The following is a 20,003-nucleotide window of genomic DNA, read 5'->3' as shown; positions in this document are numbered from 1 at the left end:
ATGTGTGTACTTGCGCATATTCTCACTGTAACACAAACACCCCCAGGGACAGCGTACAGTAGCAGCCAGGTGGGACACGGGCCCTCCAGGTGCCTACAAGTGCTGGGAAAACCCAGCCTCAGGGGAAAGAAAGAAGGAAGTTTAATGCCAAAAGGAAGCATTTACGCATCAAGTTGTGGCTCTCAGGAATCCAGGATGCTTTCTGAAAACTTTGGGGCCTCTGAGCCAATGTGAACCCACCCAGTGGGAGAGCAGCTTCCACTCCCAGCCTGCCTGAGGACGGTGCCAGGGCCTGGCTGTGGGCTCCTCCTGCCCTCTCTGAGTCTGCTGACCTGCCTCTGGCCTGGGAGGAGAGGTAAGGCCGCCCAGCCTCTGTGGGAAGAACGGGGCCGGCCTCGGCTGCATCAGAGCAGCCCCACCCTGAGAACACCTCCCTAGCTCGAGGGGGCCCTTAGAAGGACCACCTCCTGATGCCCCTGGTCTTGGAAATCCTGAGTCAGAGGTCAGGGTGGAGGCAGGAAGCCAGGCTCAGCGACATTTGCCCATCCCAAAGGTCTTTGTTGCCGACTCTGAGGAATTCTGAAGCTATTTTTGGGCGCTGCAGCCCTTCCCAGGCAGCCTGGTCCCAGCAGGACTGTTCTGGGTGGGAGGATACCATGGTTCCCACTGGTGTATTTACTGTGCATTGTAAACAGCCCTGCTGATGCTGTAGGGCAACAGTCAACTCCAGGAGCCCCAGAAGGAAGCCCCACAGATGAGGGAGGATGGAGCATGCGGCCACCCCTCCTTCCCACCCTGCTTTAGGCCCAGGCCCATGAATTGGATTCATGGCAGTGCCTGAGGCTTGACGCTCTCCCCAGGGGCCCATGCGTGGCCACTGCGAGGGGAGAGATGTGTTTGTGACTTTGTTATTGTGAGCATGTGACAAATATGGCGCCAGCAGGACCTCGGCTGTGGCCTTTGATTGCCTTGGTGGCCCAGCAAGCACCAGGACCTGCTCCTTGCCTGCCCCCCTTCCTCTCAGGCCACAGGCAGAGTCTCAAGTGCTGCCAAAAGACGTGTCCTACCTCGGTGTCTCCAGCCCACGTGCCATCTGTCCCTCTCTGGGTGTGACACGTAGCTGTGGTGCTAAGGTGATGCAGGCCACCTGCCCCCGTCCTGAGGGTTGCACACTGACCCCATCCCTTGTGCAAGGGCAGCTGTGGCTGTCCTCTGGCTTCTGTGCCGTGGACAGCGCTACTGTGAACTCACTTACACACACGCCTCTGCTACAGAGCAAGGAGCCGCCTCTCACCGTCATCCACTGTAGACATCCTCGATTGATTCACGACACGGGCCTTTCCCCGTGTGCACTGTCAACAGTGTCTCCCATGGACAAGTTATCTTTCAACTTTCTTGAGGGACAGAAGCCCTTCACTTTAACACTCTTTCCAGGTGCCGAGTGACCCCCGTTCCCTCTCCAGACCCCCAAAGCAATTGGGAGGGAAGATGTATGCATGGGGGCTTTGCCTTCTGCTTTGTGGGATTCACCCATAGGGAGGTGCTGGCAAATGGGCAGAGGTCAGGCACTGACTCATCTGGTTCTTTGCCTGCAGGTTGCTGTGGTCAGCAAGTCACCCCAGAGGCCACAGTTCTTATGGGCTTCTTCCTGGAGTCCTCCAGGGCTCTGACAGCCTCAAACAATTGCCACAAAATGTCCACTCTGACTGTAACCTGTTTCCTGTTGGGACTAGAATGCAAACTTTGGGTGCCGTGTTTATGAAGTCTTTGCCAACCCCAATGCCTAAAAGACAGCCACTTATATTTTCTGCTTGGAATTTGCAATTTTGTTTTGAGTTTCACTTTCACCCTTTGTCATATGTTAGCTTCTTTCCTTGGTCCCACAGGTCAAGCATCTTCTCCTGTCTACCCGGACCGGTCAGCTTCTGGGCCTTGTGTCCAACCCCAGCACTGACCCCCTCACCCAGGACACTGGACTCTTCAAGTAATGTTCCCCTGAGGATCTTGGCAGAGAGAGCCCCCGAAAGGGCGTCTGAGAGTGTCCTGTGGGGTGCGGCTGCTGTGACCTCCTGCAGGGTGCAGAGACATGCCTTGGGAGCTGCTGGACCCACCACGCATGCTTTGGCTTGGCACCCAGGTCTGCAGGAGGGATTTCTTTGCCACAGGGACCAGCAACCAGGGTGCTACCCTGGGCGTGGCACCAGCACCCACATGTTGGGAACTGCTGGCTTCACCCCGAAGTCTGCCTTAGATGCCAGCGGCACAGCCTGGGTTACTCCTGGGCCTGGTCTCCTGGGGTCCCAGGGCTCCTTCGGCCCTCGGACTGGGCACCTTGAGTCTTTCTTGCTCTCCTGTCATCCTTTCATTTCCCTTCCTCTCCATCCTGTTCCCCAAGAATTCCCAGTGTAGCCCCACGTCTCCCAGGGACACCCCCTGCCTCTCCTAGCAACTCTACACTGGCCCTAACTCCTCACTTCCATCTCTAGCTACTTCCCAGCTTCTCCTTGTATTCTACCTACTCCCCACCGTCTCCACTTCCTCCCTTCCTTTACCAGCTACTCCCTACTGTCCCCAGCTCCTCCTCACTGTCCTCAGTTCCTTCCCTTCATCACTAGTGCCTCCCCAAAGTCCCAGATGCTCCCTCCATCCCCAGCTACTCCTCACTACCCCCTGCTCTTCTCTCCATCATCAGCTACTCCCTACTGTCCCCACCTCCTCCTCACTCTCCCCACCTCCTCCCCTCCATCACCAGCACTTTCCCATTGTCTCCCTCTTTCACCAGCTACTCCTCACTATCTCCTGGTCTTTCCTTCCATCACCAGATACTCCCCATTGTCCCCAGCTCCTCCCTCCTTCCCCATCTACTCTCACTGTCCCAGATCCTCCCTTCCTCATCAGCTCCTCTTCCACCCCTGTCCACTCCCACTGTCCCAGCTCTTCTTTCCATCCCAGCTACTCTCTCTATCCCCATCTACTTCCATTGTCCCAGACCCTCACTCCCTCATCTGCTCTTCACTGACCAGCCGCAATTACAGTCCAGCCCACTGAGCTGCTCCGTTGCCTTCAAGCCCATGATGGCACCCCAGTCTCTGACCGCTCCCTCCACAATTCCCAGCTGCAAGCCCATGATGGCACCCCAGTCTCTGACCGCTCCCTCCCAATTCCCCTCCTTAGTCAGAGTACACCCCCCGGTCTTTCCAGCTTGTCAGCACCAGCCAGCCTCCCCCTAGCACTTGCCCACGACCCCTTCACGGCATCTCCAGCTACCATCCACCAGGTGACAGTGGTCAGGAGACTTGGAGGGCGGCCTCTATAGAGCTCTGTGGTCCTATCGCCTGGTTCAGGGGGTGGATACCCTGCCCGGCTCTCGTGTTCAGACACCAGTCGGTGTGACCCTTTGTCTTGCTCTCCTTAGGCTACCTCAGGAAGCGTGGGCCTCGCTGTGGGTCTCCTGTCACATGGCCCCACTTGAGGTGCTATCCTTGTCTGTGGCAGGACTGGGACAAAGGCTTTCTGACTGCATAGGGGCAGTTCCTACTCTGATCCCCAGAAAGAACCAAGCTAAAGCTGCCTTTTGTCTGTTATTTCACTTTATAAGTTTAAATGAAGTCCACTCATGGTGGCCTCCAGCCCAGTGACAATCCGGTGTGGTGTTTACTAACGTCCTGGCTCTCTACCCCTGTACCACATCACGTGCACCCAGCTGGGGAAATCCACCACCCAAGGGGGCAGGTGGAATGACTAATATTTGAGCTGTTTCTAATGGGTGTGGCCACACAGCCTCAGTGGCGTTTAATAGGTGCACTAATGTGCACAGCAGGGCAGGCGATGTGATCTGACATCTGGATGCACCTGTGAACCCTCACCTGCACCGGAGGTGAGCAGGCCCACCATCGCCACGTTTTGGAACCTGTCACCTTCCCTCCACCCCCTGCCCAGGGAACCAGCAGTCTACCTGGTCACATAGGTTGATTTTCATTTTCTAGAATTTTATATGATGAAATCCTATAGTCTGTACGTTTTGGATCTGCTTCTTTCCCTCTGCCCAGTCTTTCTGGTGTGGACCTGTGCTGTGCCACATGTGTCTTGGCCCAGAGTGGTGTCCACTGTGGAGGAGTCCCAGAGTCTGGCCATTCCTACCCAGGGATGTGCGTCTTGTGTCCATTTTGGAACTACTGTGAATAAAGCTGCTGTGAACATGTGCGTTCAAGGCATTTCATGAACAAAGCTTTTGTTTCTCTTGGGTTAGCATTAAGGATGTGTGTTCAAGTCATGAGGTCATGAGATTGGTGTATGTTTAACTTTGTAGGGTGCTGCCAAACTGTGTTCCAGAATGACTGTTTTATTTTGGAAATTAGTGGAATTTTCTAAATTCCCACCACTCATGATGGGAGTGCTAGTTGCTGCACACCCTTGCCGACTCTTGGTACAGTGGGCCCTCTAGACTTCAGCGTGCTGATAGATGTGTGCGGTGCTTGGAGTCTGACTCCCAGTGCTGAGCTTCTCGGGCCTCTCTGTGTTAGCGCTAAGCCGCGTTCTTCTCATGCTTGGTTCACTCTGTCCTCTCTGGAGCCCCAGGACGAGGTATTCTTTTACTCCTCTTTTTACAGATGAGAAAACTGAGGCACAAAGAGCTTACAAAATGCCTCAAGCCACAGACCTAGCGAGCCCTGGAGTTGGGACTCACAGGCCTTCCCAGAAGCTACTGACCTGACAGTTCTTGCTGGACAGAGGGCAGCGGTGACGTTGGGGCTGCCTCTGAGGAAGCAGAGCCCCTTGTCTAGGCAGGGGCTATGGGGCTGCTGGGCAAAGGGGAGCTCAGGACCTGCCCCAGGGGAGGCACCAGGGAGGGAAGGAGGTGACTTGGCCTAGGGCTGTGAGCCACAGGCAGCTGCTCCTTCACCCTCCTGCTCACGCCCTATCTGGGCTTTGCTCCACCCTGCAGAGTAGGAGCAGAGCTTCTTCAATTTTTACTAAATTCTGGAGGAGGAAAGCCCAGGACATCTGGTGGAAATGGCAGGCAGACTGGGACTAACTGGAGGTGGAGCCTGTAGGCAGGTGCTTAGTCCTTCCATACTCAGCCTCTGGGTTGTTACTCATCGTCCAAGCCCTTGGCAGACCACAGGCGCTCCGGTGTAGGTGAGTCAGTACCAGTTTCTCCTTCTCCACGGCGTGGCCTCAGAGGATTAGTATGGCCACCATGGTGTGGATGCCCTGACCAGCCTGCCTCCGGCAAGGGCTCTCACTGGGAGGAAGACGCCAGGGAGAGCCAGCCGCAGCCTCTCCGTCCACGTTCTCTGAGTGGTGATGCTGGTGGGCGTGCAGGAGTCAGGCACTACCCACCTCTGCATTAGAATCCTCCACAAGAGGCGGTGCTTCCAGAACTCTCCGGGAGCCTCTGCAGCATGGTGTGCTGGAACACACAGAAGGAGGAAGGCACATGGGGACACAGCCAGGCTGGCTCAGCTTACCTGTCATTCCCACAGTAACTGCAAGAGAACAGCCCCCCGTGAGCCTTTGTAGAATGTCTGACCCAAGGGTAAAGTCCAGGCAGCCCAGAGGTACTTGGCTAAGCCGTGGAGAAAAGACAGCCTCGTGCTGGGAGCACAGTGGGGTGAGATCATGGTGCCAAGAGGAAGATGCAGGTGCCAGAAATGAGAGCCAAGGAGCTGGTGAGGGAAGCTCACAGAGGCAGAGGGCTGGGCAGTCCCAGTGCAGGGGGCAAGGGCTTGGGAAGACGGCTGGCGGCTCAGGGAGAGACAGGCCACTGCCAGCTGTGAGGTCAGCTGGGCACTGAACCCTGACAGTGACAGCCACCATTGACTCTGCAGAAGCCCTGGCATTGTCCCTTTAGCTCCAGGTGGAGAGCTGATTGGACAAGGGAAGAGAGCAGTGGAGAGGCTTTGCCACCACTGCTCTAGTCTAGAGTGCTGGTGGCAGGGTTGGGACACGGACAGGCACAGCAGAGGTCCTAGAGATGAAATCAGCAGGGCTGGGGGGATGCAGGGGAGAGAGAAAGCTGACAGGATGGTCTCCTAGAACTGGCTGAGCTGGTGAGGCACACTTCCCAAGGGGTGGGGGTGGGGGTGCCCAGGGGACCACACTGTGGAAAAGAGATGGGTTTGGGCCATGACATGCTGAGTGTTGTCATCAGCTGTGGGGTCAGGGAATGGATTCTTCCAATCCCCACTCTTTCCTTGTTGGCCATGAAACCTTGGGGAAGCTGCCCTCTGTGAACCCCATCTCTGAAATGGGCCCAGAGTCTCACCCACTGCCCTCGCGGTCCCCCTGCCCCACCCCCGCCCCCCGCACGACCAACATCAAAGTTTGCTGGTATGTCCCACTGTTCTCTCCCGCCTGTTCCTAGTGCCACTCCACAGATGAGGAGTGGGAGCACCAGCGTTTGCCAAGGTGCAGGTTGGATGCAGAGGCTGAGCAAGATCTCATCTCTGCACTTTGTTGCCTGCCTGTGACCTCCTTGGCATGGACTCAGTGGCTGTCCCGGCTGGGTGCCCCTGAGGTTGAGGCTGAGACAGAGTTAAACACAAGCACTTTAGGGGACTGTGATCCAGGGAGCAGGAGGAGAGTGGGGAAGGATGCAGGGCAGCTGTGAGAGGCGTTTCTGAGCTGGCCCGCCAGGGTGACCACTGTTCAACCCTCCTCCTAACGTTAGATGGCTCCTCTCACCGTGAGGCTCTGCTATCCTCAGGACCGGAAGAAGCCTTGTGTTTTCTGGGATGTTCTTTTCCATCCCTTGACAGAAGTTCATCCTTCTAATCCAGTTGCATCATGCCTTCTAATCCTTAGGCATTGTACGAGTTTCATTAATATTGGGAAGATGTTTTTCTATCAAACTGTAATTGATTTTTCTTGATTGATAAGACAACGACCAGTTTGTTTGGATGTTTGCCTTGTCTCTGGCCACTGTTCTCAGCTTTTCTTTGTCCTAATATCTTTGCAGTGTTCTGACTGATTTCTCCTGGGATTCCTAAATGAGTAATACTGTCGTATGCAAATACTCAATTAAAATGTTTATTCTTTTCTTCTTTTTTCGCTTGCTCTGTCACGCAGGTTAGGGTGTAGTGGCATCATCATAGCTCACAGCAAGCTTCAACTCCTGGGCTCAAGCGATCCTTCTGCCTCAGCCTCCCAAGTAGCTAGAACTACAGGCACCTGCCACAATGCCCATATAATTTTTCTATTTTTTTGTAGAGACAGTGTTTTGCTCTTGCTCATGATAAAATGTTTATTCTTAACTTCTTTCTTTATCCTATCTATTGATCAATATATTTACCTTTTTGCAAATACTGCTGTTTTGATTATTGCAGCTTGGTAATAAGATATTGAAATCAGGCAGGTGTACCCTCCAACTTGTTCCTGTTCTTCAGGGTTATTTTGGCTATTCTTGCTCCTTTACATTTTTATGTAAAGTTTGTAATGAGACTGCTAATAGTTACCCAAAAACCTGCCATAATTGAGCTTGATATCGTGTTATGGCTATAGATAAATTTAAAGAGAGATGACATCTTCACAATATTGAATCTTCTGATCCAAGATCCAAGTTACACAAAGTAACTTTTTTTTTTTTTTTTGTGATTTTTGGCCGGGGCTGGGTTTGAACCCACCACCTCTGGCATATGGGACCGGCACCCTACTCCTTGAGCCACAGGCACCACCCAAAGTAACTTTTTATTTTGAACTTCTTTAATATCTCTTAGTGCTATTTTATAGTTCTGTTTTTTTTTTTTTTTTTGAGACAGAGTCTCACTATGTCAACTTGGGTTGAGTGCTGTGACATCACAGCTTACAGCAACCTCCACCTCCTGGGCTTAAGCGATTCTCTTGTCTCAGCCTCCCAAGTATCTGGGACTACAGGTGCCCCCCACAACGCCCGGCTATTTTTTGGTTGTAGTCGTGATTGTTGTTTGGCAGGCCTGGTCTAGGCTCGAACCCACCACCTTTGGTGTATGTGGCTGACCCCATAGCTGCTGAGCTACAGGTGCCAAGCCTGTTTTATAGTTTCTAGCATATAAATATTGCATATATTTTGTTACGTTAATCCCTGTATTGATTGATTTAACTTTCTAGCTCTGTTACCCTGGCAAATCTCATAGAGGTAGGACGTTACCAGGATCAAAGCTGACAATAGAAATGCCCCAACTGGCGTATTGCAACTGGGCTTGTAGGTGTCTGCAAGTACAGAAAGTATCTGGTTCGTGTTTTGTGTTAGAGTATAAATATTGTTTTAAATTTTAGTTTCTAATTGTTCCTTGCTAATATATGGAAAAGCAACCATGTTTTTGTATTGCCCCTAAATCCTGCAACTTTGCTAAACTCACACATTAATTCTGGTAGTGTACGTATGGATTCCTCAGGATTTTTTCTATATATTCATGTCATGTGTGAATAGGTACTTTTGTTTCTTTATTTCTTTTTCTTGCCTAATTATAATATCAAAGATCTCCCGTTTAGTACTGTATAGAAAGGATGAAAGCAGCACCCTTGTTTTGCTCTTTACCTGAGGAGAGGGCATCTCACTTTTCTGTATTAAGCATGATGCCACCTGTAGACTTTCCATGAAGGTCCTTTATCAGGCTGAGGAGATTCCCTTCCGTTGTAGTTTATTTTCAAAACACATCAGTATTTAATTGGCATATTATTTTTCTGTAGTTGGAGAGATAATGATTTTTCTCAATTATTCTACCAACATAGTGAATTACATTGATTGTTTTGTTTTTTTTTGTGGAGACAGAGTCTCACTGTACCGCCCTGGGGTAGAGTGCTGTGGTGTCACAGCTCACAGCAACCTCCAGCTCTTGGGCTTAGGTGATTCTCTTGCCTCAGCCTCCTGAATAGCTGGAACTGCAGGTGCTCACCACAATGCCTGGCTATTTTTTTGCAGTTTGGTCGGGGCTGGATTCAAACCCGCCACCTTTGGTATATGGGGCTGGTGCTCTACTCATTGAGCCACAGGCGCTGCCTTGCTAACATATTGTTAAGGGCTTTGCATGTGTGTTTGTGAAGGATGTTGGGCTGTGTTTTTCATTTTTTGTGATGTTTTCGTCTGGTATCAGGGTAATACCGGCCTTGTGAAATGAACTGGAAGGTGCTCCTTCTTCCTCTGTGTTCCGACAGAGTTTCTTTAAATTTTCAATTATTCCTTCAATAAATATTTTATACTATTCACCAATAAATATATCTGGGCTAGGGGTTTCTTCCTAGGAAGATTTTTAATTATGGGTTCAACTTCTTTAATAGATATGAAACTATTCAGTTTCTAAAATTTCTTCTTGTATCAGTGTGGGTAACATGTGTCTTTCAAGGAATTTGCATATTTCATCCGGGTATAGAATATAGAATACACAGGGTTCCAGAAAGGAAAAAAAAAAAAAAAAAAAAAAAAATATATATATATATATATATATATGTATATATATACACACACACGCATATTTCAAGCAAGGAAAAAACTGTTAAAATTGTAATACTTGATATATACCAGTAACATCTGTTATCTTGTATATTGTATCCATATCTTTTGGAATTGCAGAAGTCAAACAGGAGTTGAGTAGAATGTCAAGGGGGACGCTGTGGACACCAGGTGCTGCTGTTTGCCCAGAAGGCCTTGGGAAGTGAGGAACCAGGACACATGCTCACTCCCTCGAATCCATGTGTGCTGGTGATGAGGGTGAAACACAGAGTGGGGTCTCCCTTCTGAGGGCCACCATTCCGTCACCATGGGGATGAGGCAGCCAGGCGATGTGGGGATAGGACCATGAGCTGAGGTACTTGCCTGGCAGATACGCAATGAGGAGGCAGCACACTCCCAAGTTAATGTCAGTAGCCACGGAATAAACCTTTGAAACGTGGACAGTAGCAGAGAAAAATACCAAAGCCTGTAACTCCACTCAGGGGATTTTGCCCTTGCATGAGTGTTCTGTTTACAGGACTGTGTGGCACTTGTGAGGGAAACATGCCTGTTTCCATGGAAACATTTCATATTTAATTAATTTATTCACTTCACAGGGTGCAATATTCCGCCATGGAGTCACTTGTTTCCAAATTCTGTGGCAAACCCTGCTGTGAACAATCTACTTCATCCCCTGGGCCTCTCTGCCTGTGCCCAGGCTTTGGCTGGTCTGAGGCCACCTTCTAGCAGAGCCCGTGTCCCCAGGAGAGGCCAGCGGGAAGGGAAATTTACAGAGCAGGTGCCATTGCCCAGCTTCCCCAGGCTGCAAGACACACCTCCTGAGGCCTCAGGCCACAAAATAAATACAGATGGCACCGTCCCAAGAACGTATTGTGGGGGGAATAAAGCCGGGCCTTGGAGCCCAGGAACAGCAGGAGAGGAGGTGGGGACCAGAGGCCAGGGCATCTCAGGTAGGTGACAGCAGCCAGGTGTCATGGCCCCTGTGGTACCTGAGATGTGGGGTGGGCTCTGTGGTTAGGGCCTGAGGACTCAGCCATGTGACCTGATAGAAAATTAGATTTGGAGTTTCACCTCTGTACTCGGCCCCACTTGCTCTGGCCTGAGCTACTTTTCTTCCTTTCCTGATGAAAAGTTGCTCCAGGCACCTCCCTGCACGAGGGCAGAGGGGCGGTTGGGCCTGGGGCACAATGCTCCCATCTGTTCTCCTCCCATCTCCGTCCTGAAGGGTCAGTGGGATGGGGCAGCTCTGCCATGTTTAACTGGTCAGGGTGGGAGCTGGGGGTGCAGGTCAAGTCAGCTTTTGGGGGAGTCCAGACCCCTAAGTGGGTCACATCATTCCTAGGCTCCGGAGGGCCCCTTAGTGGGCCTGGGCCCCTGGCCTTGTTTGCCTGGTTCCCTGAGCCTGGATGGACTTTCTTCCCCATCTGGCCACCTCTCCCTGCACAGACCCAAAGTCCTCACCTTGGACCTGTCTGCCTATAAAGCAAGACAGTCACTCACTTGAGGTGCAGCCCCCAACTGAAGGGATCTCCCTATCTTGGAAGCCCTACACAGAACCAGCCTCTCCTCCCAGGGCCTCTGCTGCTGGGGCCTCCCCTGGTCCTGCATGCGACCCCCTCCCTTTGCCTCTCCCCTGCCACGGGCATGTGCCCTGGGGCTCCTCCACACTGCCACACTGGCTATGGCTGGTGAGTCTGTCTCTTTGGAGAGACCTGGTTTGTGACAAACCCCCATTCCCCCCACCCCCCACCCCTGCCAGAGGGTGCTCAGCCTTCGTGACCCAGGGGCAGGAGTTCTGAAGCTTGAGCACGTGTGTCGTGTGGGAAGAAGCCAGCAGGACAGGCGTTGACCCAGTGAGATTCAGGGTCTTTTTCCATGTGCTTATCTGTATTTTCCGAGTTTTTCCCTAGAGCGGCCACGTATTACTTCTGCGTGTGAAGGAAACGAGAAAACTAATGGGAAAAAGATGTAAATGCCACAGGAACTGTGGGGACACAGTAAAGACCGTGATAAGAGAAATGTAAAAACTCGTTTTGACAGTGAGAGCAACCCTAAGTGTTGTTGCACAGTAGAAAGCTTTATCTTCATTCTTTCGGTTGTTAAGAGCACCCCACAAAGTCTGCAAAGGTGGGCTCACCCCAGTCCTGGGCCCAACAGGGGAAAGGAGGGAGGTGGCCCCCCAGACCCGCCCCCCCTTCTAGCCACACCCTGCCGGGAGCATGGCCCTACCTCAGCCTCACCTACGGTTCCTCCTTGGAAGATTTAAGAATTGGGTTGGGTTGGGCTGGGCGGGGTTGAAGCAGGGCCTGAAGGAGAGGTGGGAGGGAGGAAGGAGCCTCACCCTGCAAGGCCTCCATCCAGACAGGCCACTCTACAGACAGATGGGTTAACAGACAAAAGGGAGGCCCCTAGGACCCAGGACATGCCCACCACACGCATGAGCACAGGCTCCCACACTCCTATGTGTGTGCACACACCACAGTCACAGAAACACACCGAGGCACAAATAGCCCACACAGACACAAACATGCAGACAACGGGCGGTGCCTGTGGCTCAAAGGAGTAGGGCAGGGCCCCATATGCTGGAGGTGGCGAGTTCAAACCCAGGCCCGGCCAAAAACTGCAAAAAAAAAAAAAAATTACAAACATGCAGACAAGATGCGTAGTCCCAGGAACACACTTAGTGCAACACACATGCACACAGACACCCCACCCCACCGTGCAGACACCTGCGAGACACTGGCACAGGTACACATGGAACGGTCCCTCCCTAGGGCACAAAAGTTTCGCAGTGGGGTGTGTGATTATTGTAGCTGCCACATGCTATTCTCTTTTCTCTTTCATTGCAGGGTGTGGTGGCTCACACCTATAATCCCAGAACTTTGGGAGTCTTGAGCTCAGGAGTTCAAGACCAGCCTGAGCCAAGAGTGAGACCCCATCTCTACTAAAAACAGAAAAATTAGCCCCGTGTCGTGGCAAGAGCCTATAGTCCTGGCTACTTGGGAGGCTGAGGCAAGAGGATCTCTTGAGCCCAGGAGTTTAAGGTTGCAGTGAGCTAAGACACCCCAGTGCTCTACCCAGAGGGAAGAGGGAGACAGAGGGAGACTGTGTCTCAAAAAAAAATGTGGGTTGCAGTCCTTTAAAAAGCCCTTCCCTGCCATGGACCACTAGGATCCCTTCACCTGGAGAAGAACTCTAGCTCTGGAGGCAGATGACAGTGGGGATGGCCACCAGGTGCAAGGGCTTGAAGCACTAGAGGGGCCTGTGGTCCAGGGTAGGGTCCAGCCTCTCTGGTGCCCAAAGCAGTCAGGAATGTTGTGAGCACACTGGAATCTGAAGGGGCCCTGGTGGAGAGGAGCCGTGCAGGCCAGCTGCTAGGTTGGGCCCAGGGAGTTGAGAGAGATGTGGGAGGGGTGCACGGGGTGAGGCTGTAGGGTCAAAACCCAGGGTTGGGCCAGGCCAGGGAGAAGGTCTCTGAGCTGAGAGAAGTCTTGAGTTCATTAGAGTGTGTCCTCCCTATTGCTGCATGGTGGGGGGCTGTACAGCAACTCTGGGTGGGCCGGATTCCACACTACTCTGTGGTCCAGGAAGGGGCAATGGGGTGGGGCCAGGGGAGAATCCAGAGTTTGCAGGGAATGTCCCCAAGGCAGCGGTGATGGTTCTGCAGATCCTGCTTTCTCCAAACTGCAGGGGACCAGGTCTGGGAGGTGTTACAGAGGACAAGCAGGAGGGTCTGAAGAGGGTCAATCCATGTACCCTGACTGGAGAAGGGAGCCCAGGGCCTGTGGTCAGCTGGGGGCTCAGGAGTGCTGGCCCTAGAAAATGGAATCGGGTGTTCTGGGAGAGAGGGTGTTGGCAGGGGTGGGAGGGTAGGTAGAGGGTGGGGGTGGGGCTCTCCCAGGCCAGGTCCTGGGGCAAGGTCAGGAAGTCCTGAGAAGGCAGGAGGAGGCCCTGGGGGCCAGAGTGGGAGGGGCGTGCAGAGGTCCGGGTGGGGAAGAAGGAGGGGGAGGCCGGAGGTCCTGAGAGGCAGTAAGTCCCGGGGGTCAGAGCAGTACGCTCTGTCCTGTTGTCCTCTCACCCCCCGCTGCTGGAACCCCAGGCGCCTCCTACCCCAGGGGAGGCTACTGCCTGGTCCCCGAGCCTGAAGCCAGTGGAGGCAGAGGGGCGGGCAGGAGGCGCCGGCTTCCTCCAGTGTCCCGTGTCTCCGTCCCCTGGTCGTAAACGTCTTTGTTCGATCGCTCTCCTTCCCGCTGCCGTACCAGACTCGGGGTCTGAGGACACATCCCTGGGGGTGCAGCTGGGCACCTTCCGGATACCGCCAGGCCTGCATGCTCAGGGGCTCGGACCTTGCCCTGGCTGGAGCCTCGGACCCCACGTGCCGCCTCGGGCAGCAGCGGGAGGCACCGCCCTCTGGGAGGGGCGCCGCGGGCCACTCGCCGGCAGACGCGGGGACTCGCGGGGCGGGGGCGCTGGCCCCCGGCCGCCCCACGCGTTCCAGCCGCCTGCCAGCCCACTCCCCGCGCAGGTGTGTCTAGGCGTCCCGGCCTCTCCTCCAGCCGGGTCGCGGCCTCCTGCCCCTCGCCCCGCCCTCGCCCGGCCCCGCCCCTCGCCCGGCCCCTTCCGCCCCCTGCCCGCCCCTGCCCGGCCCGGCTGTGGCCCGCGGGCGGCCTGCCGAGAGGGCGCTAAGCGGCTGAGGGCGCAGCATCCGCAGCGCAGGCAGTCGGGCCGGCGGACCATGGCGCCGAGGTGGGGCCCGCGGGCGGACGGCGGGGTCTCACGGACGGGCGGGCGGGGGGCGCGCGCGGCGTCCTAACCTGCTTGTCGCCCGCAGGTGGCCCTGGCTGCGGCGGCGGCGCCTCCTGGACGTGCTCGCCCCCCTGGTCCTGCTGCTCCGGGTCCTCGCGGCCTCCGCGGAGCCAGGTAAGCGCCAGCGGGGACCGTTTGCGGGGTCTCGGCCAGTCTCAGGCGGCGGCGGCGGCTCCCTCATCCCCGGCCCCGGCTCCGTAGCGCGCAGGTGGCCGGCTGGTGGCAGTTGGAGCCAGCGGGAGCCGGACCGAGGCGATGTGTCCGCAGCCCCGCCGCCGCCCCACGTCGGCCGTTCATTCTTCGAAGGCGGGGTTCGTGCTACTACTGAGCCCGCGGGATCCGGGGTGCGGGCTGAGCCCGGAGGGCTGCGAGCTGTCCGCGTCTGGGGTGCCTGGCGCGGTGTCCAAAATCGAGCGTCTCTGGGGGCTTCCGTGCGCGCTTCGGGCGGGCAGCGACAGGTCGGGCTGTGGCTGGGGTCGTGGCGTCTCCGGAGTCGCCGGGGCATGGACGCCTGCCAGCCCGTGTCGTGGTCACTGACCTGTCCCTGCCAGTGCCTGAGGGGTAACCGTGGATGGCGCTCCGGGTTTTCTGGAGTGACCATGGGCGGAGTCCGGCAGGTCTCCGGGAAGACTGTGAGGTGCGGGGCGTCATCTTGGAGTTTCCAACCTGTTGAGGCAAAACCGCTCAGCTCTCCCCGGGGCCTTTGTGCGCCGCCCCAGCCGCCAGGCCTCGGTCCTGCGCTCGCCGCGGTGTCGGGTTGCGCGCGGTCTCCTTTGATGTCGCTGCGCCGCTGTGGCCGGGACAATGCTCGGATGGAGGGACAGTGCTCGGACGGAGGGACAGTGCTGCTCCAGCCCGCGCTGCTCCTCCCGCGGCCCGCCAACCGTGCAGGAGCGCCGCTCCGCGGGTGCTGCTCCTGGGAAACTTCTTTGCCACCAACTTCTGGGCCCTGCCGAGTTCTCGCAACAAAGGCCCGGAGGAGGTGGTGGGAGGATGTCTGATCCCAGGGAGTCCCCAACCAAAGTGTCTGGGTGTTTAGGCCCAGGTAGAAATAAAACCCCGCGTTGCCCGGGCCTGCGTTCAGCAGCCAAGCACCTGAGGGCCACAGCTGGGGAAGCAGGGTGCGAACCGGAGGCACTGGCCATGCTGTGACTGTGTTCAGTCAGCTAAAGTTACCAGGTTAAATAGCAGCACTGACCTTCGGAAAAGGGGGGCCATCTTTATTTATTTATTTATTTATTTATTTACTTATTTTGAGACATAGTCTCAAGCTGCCGCCCTGGGTAGAGTGCAGAGTGCATGGCGTCACAGCTCACAGCAACCTCTAACTTGGGCTCAAGGGATCCTCTTGCCTCAGTTTTTCTATTTTTTAGTTGAGTTTGGATCTTGCTTTTGCTCAGGCTGGTCTGGAACTCCTGAGCTCAAGCTATCTACCCGCCTCTGCCTCCCAGAGTGCTAGGATTACAGGCATGAGCCACTGTGCCCAGCCAGGGGCCACTTTATAAGTAGATCTTCTAAAAAACACCTGTTTGTTGACTATAATTCCTCATTTATAACTGTCAGAGAGCAGACTCCATGGTCATGTGGTTTCTTACTGCCCAGGGTCATTTCAGGCCATTAATCATCTCTGCAGAGAGTTATCCCTTTGTACCAGGGACCACCAGTGCCCAGGCGCCTGGACCAGGCTCCCTGTGCAAGGGTTTGCCAGCCCGGAGACTCTTGTAATCACTAATGACAAAGGAAAGTAAACCAGCTGCAGCTATAAAAACTTTGTTATCAGGGAAGCCGTAGAGAAGGTGGTGACTGGTAAATCAGTGAGCTTTGCTGAGGTGGCGTCTTGAAGGGTTAATGCAGATTGGGGGGGTTGCGCTGTGTGCGTTCCACCCCTCCCTAGCTCTGGCTCTCTATTGGAATGTGGCTCTTTCTGTGTCCTGGAGGTTGAAGGGAAGCAGACACAGAGGGGTCTTGATGCCGCCCCCTCCCCCAGGGCATGGGAGAAGGCGCCAGGCCCTCTGCTCTGTCCCAAGGCCACATGAAGTGGGGTGACAACCATCTTCTAGGTGTGCTTGGAGAAGAGCCCTGACTTAGCAGGGCTTGGTATGTTCTAGAAACCCTAAAAAACCACGCTTGTGAATCAAAAGCATGAGGTCCAATTTGCTGATCTGCACATTTTTTTCTTGATCAAAAATGATGCATTTCCTATGTCTTTGTGCTTCACTTGACCCCTAAGAAGAGTCTTTTGTATTGTTGTGTAATGATTGGTCCCTGTGACTCCAAGGCATTTCTGTGCATTTCTCCATAGTCAGAAATTGGGGCAGCCATGTGGCTACCTGGGATGCTCCGTCTCACCTGCAGTTTTTCCTCCTGTGGGGTCATGTGTGCTAACATGGCCTGCCGGAGTCTGTCACAAACCTGGCCTGTTTGTGAGTCTGTGCTTCAGGCCTCTTGTCTGTGAGCCTGTTCTCCACTGGCCTTTGCATCAGGCTTCACTTACCCAGCCTTCCCCTGCTGTCTGGTGGTCAGCAGAGTCGGGTAGTGTCAGTGTGGGGCCAGAGTCCTGCCCCTCCTGTCCCTCAAGAGGCCCGCAGGGACTGGCTTCCCTGGGTGCCTGTGGGGCACATGTGCATCTGGGCATCTCAGACCCTCTTTTGTAGAAGGTGGTCCTGTCTTCAGAATCCAGAAGGACCTTTAGAAGATAGTTTTGAATTTCAGTAAAACTTGTTTTTCAGGGTACTCCTGTTTTCCTTTAAATGAAGGAGGAGGGGGCGAGTCTTCTGTAGGGAAACTAAAAGAGAGGTAACTGAGCTCCATCCAGAGTGCAGGCCCCAGACGGGGGCGGGGGGGGGAGGGGAGGAAGGGGCAGGGGAGAGCCCTCTTCAGCTGCTGCTGTCCGCTTTGTAGGTGCACGGTGCACATGTGAGTGTGCACACACATGTGTGCACTCAGGCATATGTGCCCACATAGGTGCACATTCACATGTGGACATGTGTGCGCACACACAGACACACCACACGTACACTCTTTCTGCACCAAAAGTGCTTAATTCTGCCTTCATCTCAAGTGTTGGAAAGATCTGGTTCTCCAGGCTACTGGGAGAGTCACTGGGGTCCTGTGTGGAGTTCTTCCCCCTGTGGAGTAGTAGCCCTGCCCCTGAACAGTGCCTGGGCTGCAGCGGGCAGACTGTATGGCTGGGCCAGGAGGGTAGCTGCAGCAGTGTGCAGCCTCGAGACAGGAGCTTCAGGATGCCCTGCCACTGTGTGTCCAGTGGTGAGGCTGGCTCAGCTGCTCCCAAGGAAGGTGCTATCTACCCCCAGAGGGTACTCCTCTCACTCGGCCTCGCATGGCCTGGCTGTGGAGTATGTGATGGAGAGCCGGGTATACCTGAGAATGTTCCTGGTGAAGCCCTGGGGCTCCCAGAACCTCATGGCTGGTGGGCGACAGAGTGGGCAACACCTGGTCTCCTGAGTGGGTATCCAGGGAGCCTCTGTCCTCTGGCGCTAACTGATGCTCAGGGGTCAGGTGGGGAGCCTGAAGCTGGTGGGGAGCCCCCAGCTGGGGCTCTGTCCACACTGGGCTGACTTTGGCCCAGCACATGCTGGTGTGGATGTGTGGCTACCTGGAATGCTGTCGGGCTGCTACCTGTCAGAGAGCAAGACGCCACACCTGTCCAAGCCTCAGTGGTGACACGTCAGGCAGCAGCAGGCCGAGGTGGATGACATAAGGCCTGACCATAAAATCCTCCAGACACAGTGTTGCTGGTGGGGGAGAGGGGTAAGACACTGGGAACATTAAAATACATCTTTGGCATGCTTATGAGATTATTAAATTTGGTACATTTTGAAATGTAGTGGCCCCCAAAGATTGTGGAAACAGTTGTGGAGGCTGCCCATGAACTCCAGGCCTCTGCAGCCTCATGTGGCTTCTCTGGATCCTAGGGACCCCCGTCCTGACGATTTGGGGTCTCGGCTGGCCCTTGGCCAGACTCAGGCCCCTTCCCTATTGCCTAGACCTCTGAGTCTCCCATCCACTGGAAGCATTGGAAGGGACCTGTGCTGGTGTGGTCGCACAGGCCTGGCCCTCCCCATGTGGCTGCAGGCTGGGGTCTGTGTGTCCAGCTCTTGGGCTGCAGGCTCTGGTGTCTGCCACCTACTTCACTGTTTCCAGTTCCCCATCCTTCACCAGGGGAGGAGTAGCTCTTGCAGGGAGGAGCAGTTGGTGACTTTTTACATTATACAGTGTATCTTTGTGACTCACAGTTCCTCCGAAGAGCGAGCGAAGAGCACACTGTATCTCCCACCCTGCGCCCTATCTTGGATTCATACTCTGTCGTTAAGGCACTATATCTGCACCATGCGCAGCCGTATCCACACGGCATGGGCTGTATGTGCTTGAGGCCCAGCTGCACCCTGGTGCCAGGTGCCATGTCTTTGCTGTATGCGCTGTATACCCGCAGCACAAGTGTGTCCTTGTGGTATGCTGTATCCTCATGGCATGCAGCATATCTCTCCAGGAGCAGTGGCCTAGGCGGGCAGGGAGCTTGTCCCTCAGGGGATGGGGAACACGCTGGCTGGCCTGGGGCAGGGGCGATGCTTTAGACTGGCGAGCCTGGGCTGCTGCAGTACAGCTGTCAGGAGGATCATGGATGAGCTGAGTCAGATTAAATTTGGAGGCTGCAGGGCAAAGTGTCTGTGTTCCCCGCCTGCAGGGGCGTGTCCTCCCTCCCCAGCTCCCCCGGCACAGGCAAGCCTGAGCACGGCTTTTCTGGCTTCTTTAGCGGGAGCCACAGGAAGGAGAACCTGTTCACAAGCCCATACGTCTTTCTGGAATTTAGCGCTGGCAGACGGGGTCACTCTGGGCCCATGGGGGTCTTGGGATGAGGCAGGACAGGCGTTGCGGTGGTAACTGTTGGGGCTTGTGGTCACCCTGGTTTCCAGAAGACCAGGAGGCTCCGGCCGTGGGTCAGGACTGACCTCTGAAGGGTGTACCCTTGGAACAGACCCTGGGTGTACCCTTGGAACAGACCCTGGTCTAGAGACAGCCATGGCATTTGGGGATGGGCTGCGTGAAGAGAGTGTGGGGATGGGTTCTGGTGTCAGAGATGGGGTTTGAACTTTGCGATAGCATGTGCTGTTTGTTTATTCGTTCATTTACTTCGGCTTGAGGTACTACTTTGTGTGTTAACCCATTGTTTTTCACTGGGTAGATCAAAATTAGCTGCAGTTTAGGCTGCCTCTGTTTTGAATCCAGGCTTAGAAACCTGTGTGATGGCATCAGGTGCCGGCAGCTGGTCTCTGTCCACAGAGAACCTGCCAGCAAAAGCTGTTCTCAGTGGACAGGAGAGGCGCCTTTTATTTTCTTTTTTTTTGAGACAGAACCTCAAGCTGTCGCCCTGGGTAGAGTGCTATGGCATCACAGCTCACAGCAACCTCCAACTCCTGGCCTCAAGCGAGTCTCCTGTCTGCCTCCCAAGTAGCTTGGACTACAGGCGTCCGCCACAACGCCCAGCTATTTTTTGGTTGCAGCGTCATTGTTGTTTGGCGGGCCCCGGCTGGATTTGAATCCGCCAGCTCAGGTATATGTGGCTGGAGCCTTAGCCGCTTGAGCCACAGGCGCCCAGCTGAGGCGCCTTCTATTTTGGGGTGGCTTGAATGATAAGAAAGCCATGCTGGGGAGGCTCCTGGGCCGGACAGTGGCCTCAGGTCTGGGTGTGTGGAAGTCTGGCTCCCCGGTTCTGAGCCCACCTGCCCCACTGCCTTGAGGATGAAGG

General features: G+C 54.9%; 2 protein-coding genes across 2 annotated transcripts in view; one reads left to right on the top strand and one right to left on the bottom strand.

Moving 5' to 3' along the window:
• Positions 1-11,691: 11,691 nt before the first annotated feature.
• LOC128568098 (uncharacterized) lies at positions 11,692-14,167 on the bottom strand. Its single transcript, XM_053565771.1, has 3 exons — positions 14,072-14,167; positions 13,541-13,961; positions 11,692-13,191 (listed from the first exon to the last, which is right to left on the bottom strand). The coding sequence occupies exons 1-3, from the start codon at positions 14,165-14,167 to the stop codon at positions 12,947-12,949; spliced, it is 762 nt and encodes a 253-aa protein (XP_053421746.1). The 3' UTR covers positions 11,692-12,946.
• Positions 13,484-20,003, top strand: part of COL18A1 (collagen type XVIII alpha 1 chain) — a 90,608-nt gene continuing 84,088 nt past the window's right edge. The window contains exons 1-2 of the mRNA XM_053565877.1: positions 13,484-14,176; positions 14,262-14,350. Of these exons, the coding sequence (XP_053421852.1) occupies positions 14,166-14,176; positions 14,262-14,350 (100 nt within the window). The 5' untranslated portion in view covers positions 13,484-14,165. The remainder of the gene's footprint in view (positions 14,177-14,261; positions 14,351-20,003) is intronic.

The sequence above is a fragment of the Nycticebus coucang genome, chromosome 16 (genome assembly GCF_027406575.1).
Source record: "Nycticebus coucang isolate mNycCou1 chromosome 16, mNycCou1.pri, whole genome shotgun sequence".
NCBI classification, from domain to species: domain Eukaryota; kingdom Metazoa; phylum Chordata; class Mammalia; order Primates; family Lorisidae; genus Nycticebus; species Nycticebus coucang.
Note: the sequence above shows the minus strand (reverse complement) of the source record. Positions and strands in the feature narration are given on the sequence as shown.

What these genes read in the sequence shown, in the direction of transcription:
- LOC128568098 (XM_053565771.1), bottom strand. Translation starts at nt 14,167, where the DNA reads ATGGTCCGCCGGCCCGACTGCCTGCGCTGCGGATGCTGCGCCCTCAGC. An exon ending in GCGGGCCACAGCCGGGCCGG is followed by an intron (nt 13,962 to 14,071) that starts GCAGGGGCGGGC and finishes CGGGACGCCTAG; the next exon opens with ACACACCTGCGCGGGGAGTG. An exon ending in AGGCAGTAGCCTCCCCTGGG is followed by an intron (nt 13,192 to 13,540) that starts GTAGGAGGCGCC and finishes TCCCTTCTCCAG; the next exon opens with TCAGGGTACATGGATTGACC.